Source organism: Chelonia mydas, chromosome 26 (assembly GCF_015237465.2).
Source record: "Chelonia mydas isolate rCheMyd1 chromosome 26, rCheMyd1.pri.v2, whole genome shotgun sequence".
In the NCBI taxonomy this organism is placed as follows: Eukaryota; Metazoa; Chordata; order Testudines; family Cheloniidae; genus Chelonia; species Chelonia mydas.
In genome coordinates this window covers 286,237-311,270 of record NC_057859.1, presented here as the reverse complement: position 1 = coordinate 311,270, position 25,034 = coordinate 286,237, and the positions used below count along the sequence as shown (strand labels likewise).

Sequence of the window (25,034 nt, the reverse complement as noted above, 5' to 3'; positions counted from 1 at the left end):
AGTATTGTGTGAAGAAGAGTTTCCCTTTCTCAGTCTTGGATTTGTAACCTTACAATTTCATTGAATGTCTCTTTGTTTTTGTATTATGGGATTTGGTGAAGAGAAGATCCCAACTGGCAATCTCTATACCATTCATTATTTTGTATATTTTTATCATGTCCCCTCTTATTTGTCTCCTCTCTAAAGTAAACAGTTCCAACCTTTTCAATCTCCCTTAATATATGAGTATTCCCATGATCCTAACCATTCTTGTTGTCAGACTCTGAACCCTCTCTAATTCTGTTATCTTATTTTTTGAGCTGTGATGACCAGAATAGGGATATAAATACTGTTTAAAAAGTTAACCATTTAAACAATTAAAATTATATAGTTTAAATGCTTAACTGATTAAAAGGAGAGGGGCTGGGGCGACTCTAGCCGCCTGGGCTGGGGCTGGGGTCGGCCAGCGCAGGGCCACTGGGGTCAGCCGGCCGGCCTGGGGGTTAACAGGCAGGTTAACTGGTAAGACTAATGCTTATCGGCTAACATTTTACATCCCTAGACCAGAACTGAACAGTTAATTTAGAACCCAGTAAGGTGTATGAGAAGTTCAAATAATTCCCTCCAATATGTATTACTTTGCATTTATCCATACTGACTTTCGTATGTCATTGTGCAACCATTTTACTTAGCTTAGTTAGATCTTTTTTGAAGTTCTTCAGTCTTCTGTGGTCTTAATTAACCTCAATAATTTGTGTCACCTGAACATTTTGCCACCTGACAGCTCATCCCCCTTTACATATAATTAATAAATATATTTAACATCACCCCACTATTAACTTTCTCCCCTGGTGAAAACTAAACATTTAGTCCTATTTTTTGTCTCAGTCAGTTTCCGATCCATACAGAACTTTGCCTCTCACCTGACTGCTTAGTTTCTTTAGGAATCCTTTGTAAAAGACTTTTTCCAAGGTCTTTTGAAAATCTAAATAAATGTCAGCTAGTTCCCGTCTATCCACCAATATCCTGACACATTCAAAGAATTCGAGTAGATTAGTGAGGCATGATTTTCCACTGCAGAATCTGTGCTGGTTAGTCCCTATCATACCATGATTTAAGTACTTTATAGTTCTATTTTTAATTGTAAATTCAACTGGTTTACCAGGAACAGCAGTAAGATTTACTTGTATAATCCCTGGGTCACCCCTACTGTCTTTTTTAAATATAGGTACAACAGCTGCTACTCTCCAATCCTTCAGTATTGTAGCTGATTTTAATGAGATTGGCTATTTTAGCTGGCAGCTTTACCACTTCATTCCAAAGGGATGTGTGTATTTCCTGCTCCTTTATTTCTCTGTCCCCTCACCTCCCACAAAAACATGCTGACACCCAGGAAGGGAGCCAAAGCATAAAGAAATGCAAAAAGCATACAGTATTTTTTTAAAGTAGAAATTAAAGCCTTGTTTTAAAATAAAAATCCCTCACACATTTTAAAACAAGAAGTCAGCAGCAGTGCATTCTAGAACTCATGCCTGCAAGAGGTCTGCCAGAACCCAAACCAGGTAACCAAAATAACAGAATAAAGAGTGATTCCCTTTAATGGTAAGTGCTTGACTCCCCTAGAGTACACTCCCAGAAGGCATGCACTGTTTTTCTGGAACAGAAAGTGAATTCCCTTCTACTTACTAATGGGAAAGATGACAAGTAATTTCACTAGTCTCTGGTTCCGTTTATTAATACATAAAATGGGGATAACACTTACCTGCCCTCATAAAAATTTGCAGAATTCTTCAGCAATGGTCTAGACTCACCATGTTATCCAGATTCACAGTGTTATGACAACATTTTAGACCATAGAGTAGTGTGTAAGCTTGAAAACTTGTCTCTCTCACCAACAGAAATTGATCCAATAAAAGATATTACCTTACCCACCTTGTGTCTCTGTCTTTTTGATTGTTAAATATGACACTTTTATGATATAAAAAACACAAAGTCCAGATTCTTAGAAAAGCTGAGCACCCAATACTCCAACTAAAGGCAACGTGAGCTACAGGCACTCAACACCTCTGAAAATCAAGCCCACAGTTACTAGGATGATGGATGCTTCATACATACATACATACATGTAACTCAGTGCTGAGTAATTCACAAAACTGGGTGACGAGGCAACAGAATGACAGCTGAAATTCAATGATGATAAATGCAAAGTAGTGCATATGTGCAGTGGCAGTCAAAAAAGCTAATACAATGTTAGGAACTATTAGGAAAGGGGTAGATAATAAGACAGTAAATATAATAATACCATTATATAAATCCATGGTACGCCCACACTTGAATACTGTATGCAGTTCTGGTCACCCCATCTCAAAAAACATACATTACAAATGGAAAAGGTACAGAGAAGGGCAACGAAAATTATTAAGGGTATGGAACAGCTTCCGTTTGAGGAGAGATTAAAAAGACTGGGACTGGTCAGTTTGGAAAACACACGACTAAGGTGAGATATGGTAGAGGTCTATAAAATGATGAATGGTGTGGAGAAACTGAATATGCAAGTGTTATTTACTCCCTCACATAGCACAAGAACCAGAGGTCGCCCAATTAAATTAATATGTAGCAGATTTAAGACAAACAAAAGGAAGTACTAGTCACACAGCGCACAACCTGTGGAACACGTTGCCAGGGGATGCTGTGAAAGCCAAAACTATAGCTGGGCTCAAAAAAGATTTAGATAAGTTCATGGAGGATAGGTCCATCTGTGGTTATTAGCCAAGATGGTCAGGGATGCAATCACCTGCTCTGGGTGTCCCTAAAGCTAGGGCTGCCAGATGTTGGGACTGGATCACTTGAAAACTGCCATGTTCTATTCATTCCCTTTGAAGCATCTGAAAAGTTCTCCTTTTTCCACAATTTTTTTTTTTTTTTGGGGGGGGGGGGGCAAGTTTCCATGGATAAGTATATCTAACTAAGTGGCCTCTCCCCATTCAACTTTTACGTATTAATGATAATACAGTATTCCAAAACTCCGGGGATGTATATTACATTAACACCATTCAGCTGTTCAGATGCTGTGCCTTATACTTCCTTACACAGTGGGATGACTAATATCCACAACACGGAAAATATTTCCTTGTCAAGGGCCCTATGCCCAATAGTATTTTCATTCACAGAATTACATTTCCACCTCATAACTCTTGTTTTATACAAATACATATGAAAAATGTTACTTTAAAATTTCACATTACGCATATTGCTTTTTTCATAAGACATCTGGGGAGGCAATATTTAAAATCAGCAAGGGACTGTGGAAATCCTACCTTTCTGTAATTTTAAAATCCTACATAGGAGAAAACTGTACTCATTCCTCTGCAACACAGTGAAATAGACATGATCCTTGCTAAAATCAATTATTTGCCAAAGAAATGTGCTCTAGAATCATGGGCCGCGGGTACTGAAGGCAGGGGAAGGCCGAGCCTCCCCAAATAGCCTTGTGTGGCCCTGCCCATTGCTCCACCCTCAAAAGCCCCTTTCTGCTTCCTGGCACTGTGTTGCGGGGGGCTCTTCCCCCTGTGGCCGGGGCCAGAGGCTAGGGTTAATGGGAGCTGGCCTGCGCTCTGGGGCTGAGGGGAGGGGGAGGCCCGTGCCACCTGCCCACCCGGCGCTCCGGGCCACGCCGCCCGTCCACCCGGCGCTCCGGGGCCACGCCGCCCGCCCACCCGGCGCTCCGGGGCTGGGGGCCATGCTGCCCAGCCAGTGCACTGGGGGTGGGACATACTCGGGCGGCCTGAGCCTGGGGGGCTGGTGGCTGCGTGGGGAAGGGGGGACCCCTGGGCTTCAGTGGGAGGGGAGGGGCCTCGGGCAGAAGGGGCAGGCGAGCCAGGGGGCTAGCTTCCCTAAGCCCGGGGTTCACTCACCGCCCACGTCTAGAATCTAAATTTTTGTAGCCATCATGATTGAGAGAAAAGACTTTAAAATCTGAATCTCTGACCTAAGGCAAAATTTCTTTTCTAAGGACTCTACCCATACAGTGCATCTGGTGAAGACAATCTATCCTGACAGGAGAGAGCTCTCCTGTTGGCATAATAAACCCACCTCCATGAGAGGCAGTAGCTATGTCGGCGGGAGAAGCTTTCTCATGGACATAGTGCTGTCCACACTGGCGTTTATGTTGGTGTAACTTACGTCACTCAGGGGCATGGTTTATTCACACCCCTGAGCGACGTAAGTTCTGCTGACAAAAGCTGAAGTGTAGATATAGTCTAAGTATGTGAACAGTCTGTCTAAAGCAATCACTGACAGGTGAAATGTGCCAATTCATTTCAGTATAGTTTTTATGCTGAAACCTATTGACAGTTTAAAGGCCATCATTGCTATTTCACTGTTCAATCATTTTAGCAGAAACAAGCAGTTAATGTTTATCCATCATTGCTGAATGTAGTAGTGGCATGGGGATAGTTGGTTTATGCCAAGGGTTTCAGGGGCAGATAGCTCAAGCCACCACTCAAGTTTCTAGTCCTCTATGCTCCTACTCCAGGGCCAGGAAAGATGGATATGCATGTCCTCTCCAGCTCAAGCATATTCTAAGTGCTAAAATCCCAAGCCACTTCTCCCCATGTCCCCAACTAGCCCTTTATCCAGTAGCCAAAAGCTACATCTTTCCTCTGACAAATTCCTGTGTTTCCTGATTGCTTTTCCCTACCAGGAACGTTGCCAATACAAGTCCAGTGTCACATCATCAAGTGAATATTGGGGGCAGCGGTGGAAACGTTATAAAAACTGATCTGAAATTAATTTAACATGAAAATAAACACATGGAATACTAAATTGATTGTAGTATTTGTTTTCATTTTTAAATAAAAACCTGTTTCTGAATTTACTTGAAGTTGTCAAAATGTCATAATATCTAGTGCAGTTGACCATAAGAAATTGAGGGTGGTTACTGCAGGATTTAGGTCCAGCAGGCTACACTATGGCACTAAGCAAGCAGGAGCAAACAAGAGAGGTACAATCTAATGAGCAAGGGTCCAATTAACTAATAGGTGGGTGTGAGAGGCATGTTCCAGTGAGTGTACTTCATTACATTGTTTATCCCAGCATCCTCCTCCCAAGGAACTAACTTCCAAGATCACCTCCACAGAAGAGAACTCCCACTTTTACATGTGCTTTTCTCATACTTTACCCATCTCAGAGATCACTTCTCAGTGATTGGTAACCATGCCTTTATCTTTGCCAGGGAAGCAACTTTGTTTTAAAATATTTCAGGAATACTAAAGATTTGGGGTGAAATCCTGCCCCTACTGCAGTCAACGGGAGTTTTGCCATTGACCTCAATGGGGATTTCATCCATAAATGAAATATAGTTGAAACTTCCTGTCAGAGAGCCATACACTATGTCAATGGGAGTTTCCTGAGAAGCTGAAAAGGGCCAAACCTCATGTAAAGGACAAACTTTTCTGCTGCAGGACCTTCCTATCCCCCATATTACAACTGAATCTAAAACCACTCATTACCATTAAAATGTGCATATGCATCATGCTTCTGTTTATCTCCTACACGAATTCTCAGACAGATGAAACATAGTGTAAGATGACAGCCTGAAGCAACCCAGCATGTTACTAAAGATGAACTGCAAAACTAAAATAAAAATTGAATCCCAGATGTGTACTAAATACAACCAACCATGTTTTAAGGGGCATTCCACAACTACTAACCTAAAATATTAACTAAATCTTCATTTAGTTTTGCAGTTCACTTTTGAATGGTTTCAGACAATCTCATTAACAGTTTCTGTTTCAGATAAAAATAAGCATGTCAGATTTCCAGCTATTCTATTCAAGTTCTTATATCATGCCTATCAAAGGGGTATCCGCATGCTTTCCAGTGGTGCATGAAGTGATGTGAAGCTTCTGTCACATGTGTTTTTCTCTTTCCTTCTCTCTCTTCCTCTCCCCAGGAGGGAAAATGTATGTGGCTGCATGTTTGGGACAGGGCAGGAGGACAACTGGCAAAGCTTAAGAGCTGGATGCACTATCTATCTTGCAAATTGGGGTTTTTTTGTCCTTAAATACAATTTTTTTCTGCAGCCTGGAGTGGAGGAACTAAGTGGATATCCCTCCACTGAAAACAAGTTCACTCAGGATAGTTGTGCTCAACCAGCAGCCACTGCCCTCTGTGGATAATCCAATTTGGCAGCCACGCCGTGCCATTTATTAAAGTAACCCACTAGTACAGCAGGGGAAAGCGTTATGGTACTTCCTTTGGGAATAAGCATTGGTCTACTTCATGCAGCTGATGCCTGCAGAGAGTTCACATAGAACTCACTTATCCTAAGAAAATTTTAAGAAGTCTCAGTACAATTAAAAACCTGAGTTATCTCTTTCTTGATCTTCTGTGCTGTTCTTATCACTGATTCTTTCACCTTCTTGCCCACAGTCTTCTACAGTAAGGGATCTTGTAAATGTAGCACTCTTTCAAAGAGAACAGAAAGAATTTAACCCTGCTCCAGCAGCACAAGGTGAAAAATTTTTTCCTTCACAACTAGAAGACTTCCTGTTTTCATCAATTCTGAGACTCAACAAACAAGACACTAAAAGCAAACACTTTTACATGTCCAATCAGCTCCAATTTTTGTATTTAATATCCCACCCTATAAAACATTTTTAATATTATTAAGATAATTATAATAAGGCTGAATGGAGATGGGAGCCTCGGGAGAGTATCCCTGTATCAGAGAAAACATAATTGTAAGGATGGAGAGATCTCATTGCTGGTCTGTTTGCTCAGCAAAGAAAATCCTGGCAAGTGAAGAATACATGCACACAATAAGAGATCCGGGAAAACAAGATGAGAAGCAGCCAGCTTAGCTTCATGCTGCAGATTTTTGGCAGACATTCAAAACTCCTTCTGCTGTTTTTCTTGCAAGCACATCTATCTGTGTAATGTCATCAGATCCAGAGAGGGAGAGAGGCAGAGAGAGAGAGAGTGACAGTGTTTTATAGGCTGCCAACCTCTCAGCACATGCTGTTACTATACAAAGGATGTCTAGAAAACCAATGTGCTGTACAGATTCAGAGACTGCACCCCCTCCTAGAAACATCTGCAGGAAGAGAACTGCCTATGGAAAGGAAAAAAGCCTTTAATTAAAAAGACTGTTTTCAGCCAGTGAGACAAGGTGGGCAAGGTAAGATCTTTTATTGGAACAACTTCTGTTGGTGAGAGAGACAAGCTTTCGAGCTTACACAGAGAGCTCTTCTCCAGACCTGAAGAAGAGCTCCGTGTAAGCTTGAAAGCCTGTCCCTCTCACCAACAGAAGTTGTTCCAGTAAAAGGTGTTACCTCCCAACCTTGCTTCTCTAATATCCTGGGACCAATACGGCTACAAAAACATTGCATTCTGCTAGTGTTGCTCAATTTTGCAACTCGCATAATTCATGGAGGAAAAAAATCTATCCTATAACCCCACAGAAAAACCTCCTGGGTTACACCAGTGACCCATAGAATCAGTGCAAGTCATGGTCAACAACTTGAATGTGCTCCGCTTCCTACAGACATTTCAGTGCTGTCAGATGCTCATCAGATATCAGCACCACCTCTACTGCATATATGTCCACATACACCAGAAGGTTTAGTACACAATCCTGCTTTGGGGAAGAAGGACCTACATAGTCATGGAGCTGGGAAATAGAAGTACTGAAACGTTGCAGGCATAGAATTAAAATCACATTGTACAAACATACACTTAGGTGTTTATGTTGCTCTTGTAAGAGAATGTATAACCTACCACACAGTGACTATTAAGAGAACTGCAACAGCTATAGTATATTACATTTACCAGATAGGACTAAGCCACAACCCATTTATTCTGGTTCAAAATACTCAATGCTATTTCAAAAGGTACTTGCTGCTCAAACTGACCCAGTATCTGCTTCATGTGACAGCAACTGCAAGAAGAGGGGAAAGTCTGGAACCAGAGAAGTAACACCCGTATCCTGTGAAGAAAATTATTTGGAATGGAAGAAACCATGGTCCCGTGGGCAGGACAATGGATTAGGGAGCCAAGGGACCTGGGAATCTATTCCCAGCCCTATCAATCTTGGCAAAGTCACTTCACCTCTGTGCCCCCAGTTTCCTCCTCTGTAAAATGAAACTAATGATATTTACCTTCCCTTGTAAACAGCTTTGAGAACTGTGGCTGAAAAGCCCTACAGGGCTAGTAGGCAAAGGTCATTTTATAAGACTGCTTTGGACCACAGTTGAGTGCAGGTTTAGGAACTGCAGAATCAGCCACCACTCCTCCTCTCACTGAGTGCCAACAAATCACAATTCCTGCTGCTCTCTGCAAACAAGGTGATCAAGGGGCAATCATAAGGCAGCATGAATTGAAAACACCAGAAACTACTTAAAAGACATTTCTGTGCCCAAGGAAATAGCCTCAGCAGTTTATTTTTAGAAAGTAGTTGAAGGAAAGCTCCACTGCAATAATCTATTCCTCTGTGTACCTGCATGTTGGTGGGCATTTTCCTTAGAAGAGATTCACTGAAGTGAGTCACGTTTGATAGACTGCTGCCCAAAAGCAAAGTGATTTGGCTCTTCATGAGAGAGACATACAGCTTTGCTCAAGCTAGCATATTAAACACAGCCGCATGGATGCAGAGCCATGGGTTAGCCACCCGGATACAAGCCTGCCCAACCCTGTGGGTCCACATTTGGGCAATAACTATGGCCCTACAAAATTCACAGTCCATTTGGGTCAATTTCATGGTCATAGGATTTTTTAATTCGTCAATTCATGATTTCAGCTATTTAAATCTGAAATTTCACGGTGTTGTAATTGTAGGGGTCCTGACCCAAAAAGTAGTTGGGGGGGGGTCCACAAGGTTATGGGGGGGCGCGGGTTGCAGTACTGCTATCCTTACTTCTGCGCTGCTGTTGGCGGTGGCTCTGCCTTCAGAGCTGGGCACCTGGAGAGTAGTGGCAGAGCCAGTGCCAGCAGCAGCGCAGAAGTAAGGGTGGTAATACCATACCATGCCACCCTTACCTTCTGCACTGCTGCCTCCAGAGCTTGGCCCTCAGTCAGAAGCCGCCACTCTCTGGCGGGCCAGCTCTGAAGGCAGCAGCGCAGAAGTAAGGGTGGCACGGTATGGTATTGCCACTCTTAGTTCTGCGCTGCTGCTGGCGGGTGCCACCTTCAGAGCTGGGTGCCCGGCCAACAGCTGCTGCTCTCCGGACACTCAGCTCTGCAGGCAGAGGAGACGTAAGGCTGGCAATACTGCTACTCCACTGCAACTTCCTTTTGGATCAGGACCCCCAATTTGAGAAACGCTGGTCTCCCCCATGAAGTCTGTATAGTATAGGGTAAAAGCACACAAAAGACCAGATTTCATGGGAAGAGACCAGATTTCATGGTCCGTGACGTGTTTTTCATGGCCAGGAATTTGACAGAGCCCTAACGATGACACAGCCTAGCCACCTGAGCATAGATCTAGGGTCCTAGGGTGTTGGGCAGGCTTGTATTCAGGTGGCTAGCCCCTGCCACAACGTCTGTCTGCTACTTTTCGTACACTAACGTGAGCAGAGTTACCGCATGCATGTCTATCTGGCCTAGGAAGCGCTCTCCCAGCTGAAGTGCAGACATTCTCATGAAGGCCGAATTATTACACTGCACTAGTAAGAAGATAAAAGAAAATACAACATTTGTCTTTATGGCATTATACAAATAGACAACACATCCTGACCTTAAATACAGTGGTCAAGTTTGGTCACCTCATCTCAAGAACTACACCTGAAAAAGCAGGGGTCCAAAGAAGGACAACGAAAATAATTTAGAGGCAGGAAGTGAGGACAGGGATTACATACAAGAAAAAGGAGAGATGGCAATAGAAATATAAAATAATGGTCACAAAAGCTCTTTTAATTTATCCCTTCTCATAATGTAAATGTAAGAGGCATCTGAAGCTAAAATGAAAAACAATACCAATACCTGCTCTTTTTGTTTTTATGAAGGGGGGCTTATGTCACACTGGAGGGGACATCTGAAAGAGTGCCATATTTGTGGGGCTGAGGCAAGATAGGGAAGATAATTGCTCATATTTTAGCATGGCACATCAAGGCTGAACTCATGGCAGCTACGTCATCATGTGAAAGGCCAACTGAAAAAACGGCAGAAATGGAGTCAGGGGATGAAATTTCAAACATATAACAAAGAGAAACAAATTTTTATTTTGCAATTAAAAATTTATTAGTAAGTCATCACAAAGGAACTTTATACCATGATGGGGACAATATAGATATCTAAGTAAACAGAAAATGTTTTTTCATTTGCAATTCACCTTTGAAACACACCAATTCTAAACCCATGACATGCGGCAGAGGTGCTTGGAGTGCTTGTTGATAATGGGCCTTTGTCTCATATGACTGAGACTCCCAAATTACCATCAGCACTATATAGCTCTGGATACATCTCCTGAACCATTCCAGAACCAATAGAACATCAGCTCAAATGCTGACAATCTTGTAGATAGTATGCCTAACAGAGGAGAAAATCCCAGGCTCACGCGACTATAACTTCTCCCAGGACCATCATGTCCTTGATTCAATTCTGAGAGTCGGGGACTTTGTTTGCAGAGGTCAGATTCACCTGGAAGAAGTCTCCATCTCCAAGTTATCAGCCAATGAAGTATGGAGTTGGGTTCCAATTCCCCAATCTGCATGCAGATCATATCTGGCCCTTTGATTCAGGACTCTTAATACTAGTTACTGATAATAATATGAAGTTTTTCTCTACCCAAAGCAGCATTCTGCAAATATCCCCTGCCTTGCTCTTGTTGCAGATACTTCCCCAATTTTTCACGAAAGCTATGGTGTCATCTTTACGCGTGAGGAGTCTGAAAATTGTAGCTGGTCATAACACTCCTTTTCAGCTAGTGAGATTTTTCTCCAAGAGGCCATAGCTTTATACAGCCATGGCAGAGAAATACATCAACCAAACCACCAGCATTATGTTGGTTCCAAATCCCAGCCCCTGCTGAACACCAGTAAATAAATGTCTTTTTATCGTTTCTAACAATAACAAGGTTTCTTCTGGTCATTACACAAATAATTTCCACAATCAAAGTGACTCTTTCTAGCTTTGGGTACTACTACAGCTTCAGGCCATGATTAGTCATTCCTGTCACAGGTAAGAAACAACATCTTGATCAGAGTCTGAATCTGAACTGCCATTAACACAGGAGCATCCAATATGATACAGCGCCCTACACAAAAACACTGCCTGACAAAGACAGAGTGGTTACAAAGGGATTAAAAAGACATTAGAATTCACTGTCTGGTGAAAAATTTGAACTTAAGAATTCTATTTCCAATTTACTCAGCCCTACCACACAGGTGAAACTATGGTTTCAGAGTAGCAGCCGTGTTAGTTTGTATCCGCAAAAAGAAAAGGAGTACTTGTGGCACTTTAGAGACTAACAAATTTATTTGAGCATAAGCTTTCATGAAACTATGTGATCCAGCCTCACAACTATAGTTAAGCTCTGTTTACCTAATTATGCAATGCAAAGAACTAACTCTACATATACCCCTTCTCTACCAAAAGCCACTATAATCAGCTTTCTCAGGCCTCCCTTCACAGCAAGATTTAACCAAGTCTCATGTCCTTCAGCCATAGTCTTCATTAATATGTTCAACACAGCACAAAGCCTTCAGACTCACTCTCCTTCCCCTATCCCACGTACTGACTGGACAAGCATAGATCAGTTCTCCACAGCACGACTGGAAAAAGCCCCGACACATACAAAAAGATCCCCTCCACCACCAGCAAACATGTTTGCTGCTGATAGACTGGATATGCACAGATATCCTGTTTGCCTTACAGGCAGATGAAAAGTCCTTGCTGACTGAGAAGTAAGCTAGTCACCACAGTTTTACTGATGGATAATTAAGAGAATATACAATATTGTAACACATCCAAATACAATACAAGAAATATCTTTCTATTTTTCTCTATGTAGACTAAGATAACCCAGATACCACTATCTCTCTTTTGTATGTATATTAATGGTCATCACATCCTGAAGCTTACACAGACCATTTAGGAGCAATATTCCCTCTTTTTCTTTCATACACTCTCCCAGGGAGTTCACTCCAATCGTATAAGTTGGCAGACACAAGGCTTCATTCAAAGCCCACCAATATTAAACACTTAGGAGGAAGCCTTGAAGATTTTCAGAATCCACATGGCTGAGAATCCATTCTTTAAAAAAAATCTTAAAAAAAGAAAAAAATCCCACAACAAACAAGTTCACAACACCTCAACAGGAGGTGCTGTGCAAAAGAGTTGAGACTTCTAAAACCAGACTGGACCAAACACTAGAAAGCAGGGCAAGGAGTCAGAATGGGTGACCCTTTCTACGATTCGCAGAACCCCTGTAATTTCGGCAATATCCATTTTATAGGTAAGTAAACAGAGTGGTGGATTAAATTGCCCAGGGCCCAGTAAAGGAACTAACAAGCCAGGAGAATCCGAACTCCCAGTCCCACATTTAAGTAACAATACTCTGTGTACATAGCAGTACAGAGAGATATGGAATTTGTTCTGCCCAATTAATTCTTAAAAATGTGCTGAACTGATAAGGCAGTATGCACAATTAAGAAAGCATAGGTGATTCAGAAGAATTCTAGCATGTGTGATACACATCTAACACTGCCTACACTATCTATAGCGAAACTTCTTAAGCAGTCTACAGGCTTTAGTGTATTATGGATAAATACTGCTGGATCTCTGGATAATGAACAGGCTTTAAACTAACACCATTCCTACAGTATCCCACCTGATGTGGGCAGCAGTACTGGCATCTGCTCCACAGAAAGGTATTCACGTATCCTCCAAGATCCCTTAGGAGATAAGGATTCTCACTGTAGTCCTCAGATTTGGAAAATAAAGGGACAAAGCGCTCTGCTAAGTAAAACAGAATGGAGATTAACACTACTTATAACAGCTCTCTAGGTCAAAATTAGTTCATGATCCTTTGGAAATGCAAACAGCAATACACACCGACCTACCTTCTCTGCAGAGAGAGCAGAGGTCAAAGGAATTCTGTCACACACAGGATTTGTATTGCTCTATTTTCTATTGCTAGCATATCAAGTATTTCTTTTTCAATAAGAATTCAGAATTTTCCTTTGGCTAATAGGCAATTATTTTATCCAAAGTTTAAACCATTCTTAACTAGCTCATTTCAACCACAGCAGCGACATTCAGGGAGTGGAAAAACGAAAGCAGTGCAGCAACTTAGCCAGGAACCTGGAGGCGAGTCGGTGACCTGCTGTCATTCTCAGTGCTGTTTGTTCTCCTTACATAACAGCTTTAACACCAGAATCAAGCTCTTGTGTACTTAGCAACGTACTCCAGCATCCACCCTCACAGTCTGTCCATATTTTAAAGCTCTCTGTGATAAATAAGGTTCCTTTATTAACTGCACTTCAGGGATGTGCCATTCCACATCCGCCAACAGTCTGCTGCATGGAAAGTACAAACACTAGGGTTCCAGCCAACATGCTGGGCCAATTTCATTTCATTAAAGGTCGGTATCCTGTATTCAACTCCTATTAAATTGTGTCCAAATATGCTGTTTAGAACCCAATTTTTCTAACGTGCACAGCTGAGACAACTCTATCACCACAACACTCCAATGTTTTTGCACAGGCTCACCAACTTTTGGATTTTTTTTTAGCACCAATATTCCAGAGTCAGCCATGCCCTTTGACAAAGTCCCACACAGACTGTGCTGCCCTCATAGTGCATTGTCTCCTGTTACTATCAAGGAAACTCAAAAACGGAGTCCATTTCTGACACCTTTGTTATTAGAAACTACTTCACCTGTTCATTAAATCAAGCAAATCAAGCTTACAGTAATTTTATGACACTTGGGTTTCCAGAGTTAAACAGAGTGCAGATGGAGGCCATCTGTTAGAAGCCATGACTTTCCTGTCAGAGGAGAACAGTCTCCCCTTTCCAAGGAACAAGCTGGAACAGAGCAAATCCTAATCCTGCTCCAGCTGGGAGCCAATGCCAGCACAACTAGACTCTGAGTCTAATTACATCACTGTAGCTGCTGCAGATCCTTTGTGCACAATCTCCAGCATGTGAATAAAGCCCCCTCCTCCCCAGACCATCCACAATGCATATCTGCGTTTGACAAGTGAGTTTTCTTCTTGGATAAATGAAGTTTAGCTTTAACTTTGACAATCCTGGCCTAGAGCTGCCTTTGAGTTTTTTGTGACGGGGCAGGAGAGCCCCACAAGAACAAGACCTTAAGGATGTTGTGTCCATTATATTCTCCAATACAAGTGACAAACCTATAGTGCAATAAATATAGACGGATACAAATAGCAGCTAATTTGCTTACTAATTTTGCACAGCCATATCAGATATGCTCCTTATGGCAAATATATTATTACTGCACTAAAGTAAACACTTCTCCCATGACACTATTCAATGATAGAAACTCTCCTACTGTTCAGCACCAGAATTGCTTGTGCATAGTTCTGTGATTATAGGAACATCTCCTGCAGGATAGTGTTTAAATATTTTCAGAATAACACAACCCTCTCTACTTTTAACTGACATAATAAAAATTCCATGGAAAGTAGAAATGGGAATCAAATGGGAAAGTAGAAATGGGAATCACAAGGGGTACAGGTCCTTCCAGATGATTTTAAAAAGACTGTCCCACTCTCATTCATGCCGGAAATGCCCAGCTTCCTCACTAATATGTTGATAAATGCAAAGTAATGCATACTGGAAACCATAATCTCAACTATACATACAAAATGATGGGGTCTAAGTTAGCTGTTACCACTCAAGAAAGATCTTGGAGTCATTGTGGATAGGTCTCTGCAAACATCTGCTCAATGTGCAGTGGCAGTCAAAAAGGCTAACGCAATGTTAGGAACCATTAGGAAAGGGGTAGATAATAAGACAGTAAATATCATAATGTCACTATATTAATCCATGGTATGCCCACACTTTGAATACTGTGTGCAGTTCTGGTCGTCCCATCTCAAAAACCTACATTAGAAACGGAAAAGGTACAGAGAAGGGCAACAAAAATTATTAAGGGTATGGAACTGCTTCCATATGAGGAGAGATTAAAAAGACTGGGACTGTTCAGCTTCGAAAACACACGACTAAGGTGGGATATGATAGAGGTCTATAAAATCATGAATGGTGTGGAGAAAGTGAATAAGGAAGTGCTATCCACCCCTTCACATAACACAAGAACCAGAAGTTGCCAAATGAAAACAACATGCAGCAGGTTTAAGACAAACAAAGGGAAGTACCTCTTTACACAATGCACAGTCAACCTGTGGAACACGTTGCCAGGAGATGTTGTGAAAGGCCAGAACTATAACTGGGCTCAAAAAAGATTAAGATAAGTTCATGGAGGATAGGTCCATCAATGGCTATTACTCAAGATGGTCAGAGACGCAACTGCATGCTCTGCGTGTCCCTAAGCCTATGACTGCCAGATGCTGGGACTGGAAGACGGGATGAATCACTTGATAATTGTCCTATTCTGTTCATTCCCTTTGAAGCATCTGGCAGTGGCCACTGTTGGAAAACAGGATACTGTGCTAGATGGACCGTTGGTCTGACCTAGTATGGCCATTCTTACATTCTAACTACTCAGAAGAACGGCCATACTGGGTCAGACCTTTCTAACTATAAGACGAAACTTTCTAACTACCGTATAAGACAACTGGACAATACTGTCAGGAATAGTCCAGGTTTACTTGGTCCTGCAATAGCACAGGAGGCTAGACTTGATGACTTCTCAGGGTCCCTTCCACCCTTACATTTCTATGATTCTGTGATTCCATAGTACAGTTTAATTCCTGAAAACAGGCCATCAGGACAGGGACAGTCTCTCCGCTAAGCAATATCATTCATCAGGACAAAATAAAAATTAACTGCGAAAACATTATTCGGTCAAGTCAAATAGTAATGCTGGTTAAAAATAAGGCAGCCTGCAATTTCTTTATGACTTTTGGAGAATCCTGAATTTCGGGAATCAGGACTTCGGGGTTCTATAAGAACTTTGCCACTAATGTGCAGTGTAACCCTGGGCATCAGTTCACCTGTCTATAAAACAGGGATAACATCTACTGTATCATAAAAAGACTTAAAGTAACAGTCCACAGCACCACATATAATTGTACTGCAACCTTTAGCACCATTAGGGTAGAATATTGTATCTTATTAATGAAAAAAAACTACATTAATGGAATCTTAAAGTTACATTAAAATCAAGGTCGTACAGCAAAAATAACTGACATGTTGCATATGAGATGAGTAAATTTTATTCCTGTTGCTTGTTAAACATTTCTGTTATGTTTAGTAAATACAATAAAATATGCAACATCTGCTATGTGGCCAACTTATAGTTGCTGTAATAAGATTATCTTCTGCATTTGACTTTTTTTAAACTATGCAACCTTAACACTGCATTAATAAAGTAATGCAATATACTTGAGCTTCTCACAGGTTGTTTTAAGGGTCTGCAAATGAAAAAAGGCAGAAAACCACTGCACTAGTTCAACCTCCGTCCTTGCTCCCAAATCCCTCAATCACACACTAGGCAACTTACAGATCGTGCCAAACAGCCCTCACAGAGGCCTAGGCTTCACCTTCTGTCAGGCTCAATCATGATAGTATGTGTCCGCTATACGTTTTGAGATCTTGGAACTATGGATGTAGTGTTTTGCTCCCACTGTTGCTAGGATAGAATAGAGTCAAAAACTCAGCTATGACCAGTTTCAGAGTAGCAGCCGCGTTAGTCTGTATTTGCAAAAAGAAAAGGAGTACTTGTGGCACCTTAGAGACTAACCAATTTATTTGAGCATAAGCTTCCGTGAGCTACAGCTCTCATCGGATGCATTCAGTGGAAAATACAGTGGGGAGATTTATATACACAGAGAACATGAAACAATGGGTGTTATCATACACACTGTAAGGAGAGTGATCACTTAAGATGAGCCCGCTCTCCTGCTGGTATTAGCTCATCTTAAGTGACCACTCTCCTTACAGTGTGTATGATAACACCCATTGTTTCATGTTCTCTGTGTATATAAATCTCCCCACTGTATTTTCCACTGAATGCATCCGATGAAGTGAGTCGTAGCTCACGAAAGCTTATGCTCAGATAAATTGGTTAGTCTCTAAGGTGCCACGAGTACTCCTTTTCTTTTAGCTATGACTAGGTAGCTAGTGTGCTGTGAAGGATGCTTATCATACAGATTAGAACAATCTTACTGTTATCTTGTGCTTCCCCCCATGTTTGTTGTAACCACCTGTTCTATACTTAAATTGTAAGCTTTTTGGAGCAGTGACCTTATTTATTATGTGTTTTTACAGTGCCTAGCACAGGGAGTCTGGGGCCTGCAGGAGCTACCACACTAGAAGTAGTTAATAATGAGTTCTCCTGTGACAAATGTTATCAGTTGATGAAGAGCCTTTAAACCAGAAACCTGTGGTCAGATGTGCAGATTTAACAGGTGCTTAGAATACAATGCAGTCCCTTGGCAAGAAAAATTAGAAATCCCTGCTTTTTGATGCAAAGTTGCTTATTTTGAGATTTTCAATACCCAGGGAAGACTTCCTTTTGAAATACTGCAATTCCCTCTACAAACATCCAGAATCTCCCAAAAGCTCTAGGAAATTTCCCAGCATTAAACACAGTACATAACACATACTTCATATATGCAAACTTACTTAGATATGAATTACTGTTTACGTTTCACAATTCAGTCAAATTAACTACAGAGCTCAAACACAAGTAATCTTATGAGAAATTAACATTTATTGCCGGACACTTGCAAACTTTTGTACCTGAAGTTAAGCACAGAACTAAAAGTATTGCTGCACAGATATATGAAGTAAAGAAATAGCAGGTAGGACAGAAACTTATCATGTAAAAACTAAAACGATCTGAAAACAGCCATGTCAACCACACCCCAATTATCCCAGAACATTTCAGCCTGTTGCTCTCCAATTTACTGTACAAGCCTACCCCAACAGAAAATAGGGCCAACAGAAGCTATAGAATAAAGCATAGAGAAGTGAACAACAATAACAAAAAAGACAATACTTTCCACCTACTAGAGAACAGAAATGAGGGCAAGCACAGCACTTCAGAACTTTAAGGTGTCTATCATTAACTATCATCATAAACAGATAACCAAACCTCAGTGCTGAATTCTGCATCGAAAATCCGTTTCAAAATCTAGATAATGTTTCTGGGAGACTTCAGACTTAGCAGTTGGGAGGGTGTTTCTATTGCATTAATCTCTGAAGCCAAAGTTTATGTTTTGGATTTTTCCTTGCCTTGAATGCTTATGCGGTATTAAAAGGACACTCAGCTAAAATCTGGCATAAAAGTTATATTTTACAAAAAGAGGTTTTCTTTACACGTCAATAGAAACATTTTTAAATAAACCTTCCCCTGGAGTGTTTGCAACCCAAACATAACTGTGCACTTAACATGAGAACCTGAAAGTGAAACTGACTAGAAACTAGTTATAGAAAATTGATACTTGGTTTTCAGTTTCATTGTTCAAGCTAAGAGAAATGCACATACTAAATTGCAAAAGACATAAATTAGATTTGTCAAGTGTCCTGTTTCTAACTTAAAGCATTATTAATAGTATAGCAAAGAAAGCTCATTGAAAAATTCCTGGGTAAAATTTTCTACATCAAGTGCCCACACTTGGCTCCTAAATCCACATTTAAGCACCTAAATAAGTATGGCGCATTCATCAAAGATGCTGTGTACTTGCAGCGTTTACTGACTTCAGAGGAAACTCTTATTGCTCAGCATCTCTGAAAGTCAGGCCAGCGTTATTTAGATGACTAAACATTGCTTTAGGATCCTAAATTTGAACCATATGATTCTTTAAACTGGCAACATCCCTTTAACAGTTATTTAAATACAGTGAAAGGTTAAGAGAAAGTGGCAGTGGGGAAACCCAAATGATCTCTTTTTTATTCATGGTTTTTCTAGACTGATTGAGGTTCATCTGTTGCAAATAAATGTTAAAATTATACAATTATCACTCTTCTAAAAACATAGGTAGGATGAACAGCTCAGGGGATTGATTATAATATAGTGAGCCTTTCACATCTTGATTGCTAGTTCAAATCCAGCCCAGAACAGCAGTGAGTGAAAGTAACCACCAACTAATGGCTATTCCACACATGGTCTACAAAGGAAATAAACTGTGTCTCAGGTCAATTCCTACTAGACAGTTCTTCACACTCAAAGGGTCTGATAACACTACAATTAAACATCCATGGCTGGCCCATGTCATTTAACTCTGGCTCGGGCTATGGAGCCATTAATTGCGGCGTAGATGTTCGGGCTCGGGTTGGAACCTGGGCCCTGAGACCCTGCTCCCCTGCAGGTTCCCAGAGAGCCAGGGCTCCAGCCTGAGCCCAAAAATCTACACACAATTAAATGGCCCCAGAGCCCGAGTCCAAGTCAGCTGACAGGGGTCAGCCTTAGGTTTTTAATTGCAGTGTTGACATAGTCTCAGTTATGGCCTTTGGGTAATTAACCACCTTGTTGATAGTTTCAGCAGCAAATCCATGCCCTGAATTGGATACAGAGACTGAGCTCTTTTCTCAACCTGAGTCATCTCACTATATCACAGTCAAAGGCTATGAGGGGAACGCTGTACTACCATTACTCGTACTGTATTTGTTCTGTGGATAAAGGAACTAAAGTCTCCAGGGTTGACAATAAAGATCAGATTCATTAAAACAAAAGGGCAACAGAAACAAAGAATATCTTTCTCAACCTTTAACATTCAAATAAATTACAAAAAGTTGGATGCCCTGCCTTTGTCACATCACAAGTACATCCCTCCCCGTCACGCAAATGCCTATGGCTTTAACTATGTCATGACCTGCAGACCAATTAGAACTGGCAGTAATGACCCTAGTGAAGCAGGTTAGAAACTCAGCGTGGGTCATGCAGTCTACGCCAAGAGTATTTGAAGAGAAACATTGTGGAGTTCAAGAAGGAGCATAGTTAAAGTCAGCAAGATTGGTCATTATAGTTTTCTTCAGTACATGGCCAGATGAACTTTCTGTCATAGCTCCAGTGCAGAGGTTACAGGAGAAATCTCAGATCTGAGCAGTTACAAGGAAGTGCATGTGTTCGTTATTCCAGAGGGGGTTGGGCATTTTTAATCATCTTTATTGAAATTTTCAATAATGTTTTACTGGGGGATATACTTGGGGGACAAAAAAAGTAAGACACAGGATTTGTGGTATTCCATATTCCTTCACTGGATTTACGCACCCTCATTTTAAGACACTGCCATGGAATAATCCCACAGAAGGATCATACTGGTGCCACAGTATTAATACACAACCCGCTCCACAGCCTAGACATTCTCTGTCAGACAGCTGACACTAAGATGTGCTACAGTTTCCCACTGTTACTACCATCAGTTCAGCTGCTACTGGTTTTACTGTTTGTGTACACACATTTCCATACTGCTATAACTATTTTGGTTTAGTAACCAATATTGTTAAAGTAGTACAAAAACTGTGTAGACCAGACTTTACTAATAGTAAGAACATTATTTTAGACTAGAGTAGACAGAGCTCCAGGAAGCCACAGGGATTTAGTATACTGTTCTCTAATCCTACTCAGTGCAGGTCTACGTCCCACAGTGCTGAAAGTAACAGTGCTCTGGTTTACAATAGTGCTCTCACCTGTACAGTCATTGATGGATTTTCACTAGTGGTAGCAGTAGTGGGAAATTTTAGAAAAGAAACTTCCTAATGCCATCAAGGCCTCAAAGCTTTTTAAGACCATAGGAAAGAACCCTGCCTGGAGCATGAAGCCGATTAGAGAGGCATTGAGATCTCATCAGTAACAAAAGGACATCAGCAACAAGACCCCTCCATCAGAGTTGAAAATAATTTAGCCAGTAGTGTGGATGGGACAAAGACACTTTCAGCACTGTTGCAGAAGGCATTAGAGACTTGCAGTGCAAAGAGATCCTTTGTTGGCAACTCTTGTCTTTACTTGAAAATAAAGTCATTGACATAACATCCCCAGTGGTAAAACAGGGGCAAGAAAGAAACTGACTGGGTGTCAATTTCACTCTGCCAACTTGATATTGAAGTTAGAGAGGTCAAAAATCTTATAGAGAGACAGGAATAGAAAGAAACAGGCCAAAAATATGCACAGAAAAGGAGACACTAAAATACAGAAGATAAGTGTTTCATTTTACAATGAGTCTATACCTGAGTTTCTGTATGACACAGTAAAAATAACTTGGTTTCATTAAGATACATTAAAAGTGTTCATTCCACTATTACCTTCCCTGTACCCTATCCCTTCCCCCATTTGCTCTATCCAACTGTTGACTTTTCAGAAGCTAAAACTTAATTCTTTGAAGCAAGAACCCTCATTCATTATGTGCACTAAAAAAACACTTAGCACAATAGGGTTCAGATAGATGATTAGGGCTTCTAGATGGTATCAGAATACAAATAAATAATAAAATAATGGGTCCGAAATAGTGAATTGGGCTGGTAGCTAAATGAAACTTAATCCAATTTGAAAATCCATCCAATTTGAAAGTGTGTGAGGATAATTCTCTGCTTTTCCTATTGATATAAATGGAGTTAAACATATACATACATACACAACCTTGTATTCTGCAGAGTCTCCAACCAACCCTTTGATTCAACACCATGAATATTGGGGAGGGAAATTTGTCATTTGCAGTTTCCAAGCGGCAGGCACAAATTACCAATCATGAGGTTTTCTCTGCTCATGCTCAGAAACTGGGAGGAAACAGAACCATTCATTTGCTGTAGAGTTCTCAAAGCCTCCTGCCCATTTTCAACTTACCAGTTACATATTAAAGAGAGTGACCTCAAATTTTGAGCCTGTATCACCATGTTTCATCAGCTCCAAGGAAATGTTGGTGTATACTTGGCTCTTACCTTATCCTTTTCATGAGGAAGGAGCGACACTGGAGGCAGACAGGAAAGAGACTCACAACTCTCTTTCCCATCAGCATTGATGGCTGCTTTAGTGTTGAGTTGGTACAAAGGTCCATCTTTAAGGAGTCTGCCGTGGCCAACAGCACGCTTGACAGCCAGTCGCAATTGCTGGTGAAAAATGGAAGTGCCACTACCTCCAAACAATGTAGACACATCCTTCTGACCTTTCAAAAAGCGTTCAATATTCTTCAAGGATGAACCACTGGACTCTGCCAAGCCCTCAATTGCCCGTTTGATCAGTTTATTCCAGTCCACGTTTGGTTTACCATCCAACTTTCCATGGTTTCGAGGTTTAGGAAGTGCTATTCTCCCAGGATTATCAGGATCCTTGTAGGAATTGAGACCTTTGTTGGAGACTTTTAATATAGTTCCATCTTTAACACTCAATTCTAGTTGTTCCAGAACAGTTTTACGGTCCAAACCATGGGACGAAGACACTGCATTGCATATCCTCTCCTCTGAAGGGCGCTGTTTTTGCTTCTTCACCTTTTTGATCGCCTCCAAAATCCACTCCGTATACAGCGGGTTAGCGAGTTTTACCATGGTGAAGAATTCTGTATATCCATAGAGTCGTTATCCTTTATCCCGATGCTGAATAAGTTTCACACCGTGGGAAAACAGATTTTTGGAGGATGGGAACCAGTTAACCATAGCATACACGTTTTTGGAGCTGAATTACTCTGTTTCTCAAACATTAATATTTTTAAACTGAAAGTAGAAAAACAATATATTCTGTTAGGAATTTCTTCATGCTTTCAATAAATCCATCAACAACTCCAGAGCAAGGTTTTCACAAAGTTGTAAAGAACTCAGCACTTCTCACCTCAGCTTTGGATTTCCAATCTCACATCAGCAAAACTGGAACATTAAATCTGAAAGAAAATGAGAAAATAGTCACGCCCACAAAGAAAGTCACAAGTGTCCCATTCCAGTTTGTATATTCACAAATATACAAGAATATTGTAAGTTCTTCTAATATATCACTGAAGTTTTGAAGCACATTTTATAACAATACTGAAGTAACATTTAGGCTATGTCTTCATTTAAAAACAAAGTTTGGATTTTACATCGAAACAGCTAACAATGTAAAATCCTACTGGAGACAAAGCACTGTAGTTTCTGCCTGGATGTAGCTAGTCAACATAACTCCCAGGTGGGAGATATAGGGTTGACCTCAGTTAGCTACATCAAGGTAAAAACTACCTGGTGCCTTACCTCCATTACAATTTTACATCATGACAGCTATCCTGATGCAATAAACACACCTAATTTTGCAGTGAAGACATAGCCTTAGCCTGAGACTTCAATACAAAGTAACTAAAGGATTCCGACTGCCACAGACAGATGGTACTTTTTGCCTCTTGCATTGACATTCAAGGAGTTGTGAACAGTTTATTGCAAACATCACCATTTTTATAGGTGAGATTTTATAAGTTCCAAGTTAGTCAACATATTACCTCTAGCTCTTCCCTCCCGTACCCTGCTTTCTAGTAACTGTTAGAGAATCTGTCAGTAACAAAGGATTTTAAAACACCAAAATTAGATCATCTACACTGTCCCCCACATACAGGTTTAAGTTTAATAATTAGGTAGAAGTTTAGAACCTCTGCCTAAAACAAAATCTACACAGAAGGAAAATAGTATTTAAATAAAGGTTGTATTACCATTATAACAGACATAAGGGTAGGTATGAGCACACATACACCTGTCTGCACTTTTCTATTTAAACTGTACCTGGCAGGGGATGCCCCGAGCCACCCCATACATGGACCCCGGGGAAGGGACCCTGCGATCTGCCATCAGGACATTTCACTGTCCTTGAACACTCTTAATAGAGAGGCCAGGCTGAGGCTGGTGTCACACAGGGGTGATGGCACTCACTCATTCTCCAGCTGCATCACAAGTACCCCTGCACCTGTCACAGCCGCTCCCCACCCGTGCTGTGGGGTAGCACAGAGCACAGAAGTGCCCACGGGACGGCGCCCCCGGCCGGACACCCCGGACTCTGTTCCCGGGGAATCAGGGCACCGGCCCCAGCGGCAGAGGGCACCCCGGGGGCACGGCGCTGCCCTCCCCCTAGTAATGGGCAGCCTAGCCCGGACCAGTGTTCCCGCATCGCCGGGCCCGCCGGAGCCGCGCGACCAGGAGCCGCAGTCGGAGGCCGACTCAGCCCAAGCGCCGCGGCCCGCGCCGCCGGCCTCATCCGCGGCCTCCCGTGGGCGCCGCCTGCTCGGCTGCTGGGCTGGAGCGCGCTGCGGGGGAGCGCGGCGGCCGGGCCCGGGCTTGGCGCAGAGCGGCGGCGGGGCCGGAACAGGCCGCGGGGCCTGGAGCACCCAGCGGGCCTCCCGCTCCCTCGGGCGGCAGGGCCCGGCCAGCCGCCGGCCCCCGGCCCCCGCGGCGCCGGGCACCCGAGCCAAGAGCGGCCGAGACGACGCCACTTACCGGGGCCTGCGAGAGACGCAAACCGCGAGCCGGAGGCCGGACGGCGGCGAAGCCCCAAACTGACACGGCGGCCATCTTGGGTCCGGAGCGCTGCGGCGGGGGGAGGGGGCGATGGAGGGGAATCGCCTGCGGCGGGAGGGGGATTCGCCGAGAGAATAGCCTGGCTGCGCGGGGTCGGGGAGCCGCCGGGGTGCCGGGCCGAGAGCAGCGCGCCTGAGGGGAGCGAGCGGGCCAGCCGGAGGAGGGAAGGAGCTGGGGGAGGGGTTGTGAGGGGCTGGGGAGTGGTCTGGGGGGGAAGAGGGGTTTGGGGAGAAGGGTCTCGGGGAGGGTAGAGGGGGATGGGGAGGGGCGGGGGGTTTGGAGGGAAGGAGGGGGTCTGTGGGGGACAGGGGGGGTGGGGAGGGGTTTATTTATGGGGGAATGGAGGGGGTTGGGGAGAGGGCTGTGGGAGGGATGGAAAGGCTTGGGTGGTGGTTGGGGGGGTGGAAGAGTTTGGGGAGAGGATAGGGGTGGATGGGGTTTGAGGAAGG

General features: G+C 42.4%; 1 protein-coding gene across 1 annotated transcript in view; it reads right to left on the bottom strand.

Annotated features, from left to right (window-relative positions):
* KAT6A (lysine acetyltransferase 6A) overlaps positions 1 to 24,620 on the bottom strand; it is a 77,955-nt gene extending 53,335 nt beyond the window's left edge. The window contains exons 1-2 of the mRNA XM_037886133.2: positions 24,505 to 24,620; positions 22,003 to 22,934 (exon numbers count right to left, since the gene is read on the bottom strand). Of these exons, the coding sequence (XP_037742061.1) occupies positions 22,003 to 22,605 (603 nt within the window). The 5' untranslated portion in view covers positions 22,606 to 22,934; positions 24,505 to 24,620. The remainder of the gene's footprint in view (positions 1 to 22,002; positions 22,935 to 24,504) is intronic.
* Positions 24,621 to 25,034: the final 414 nt, after the last annotated feature.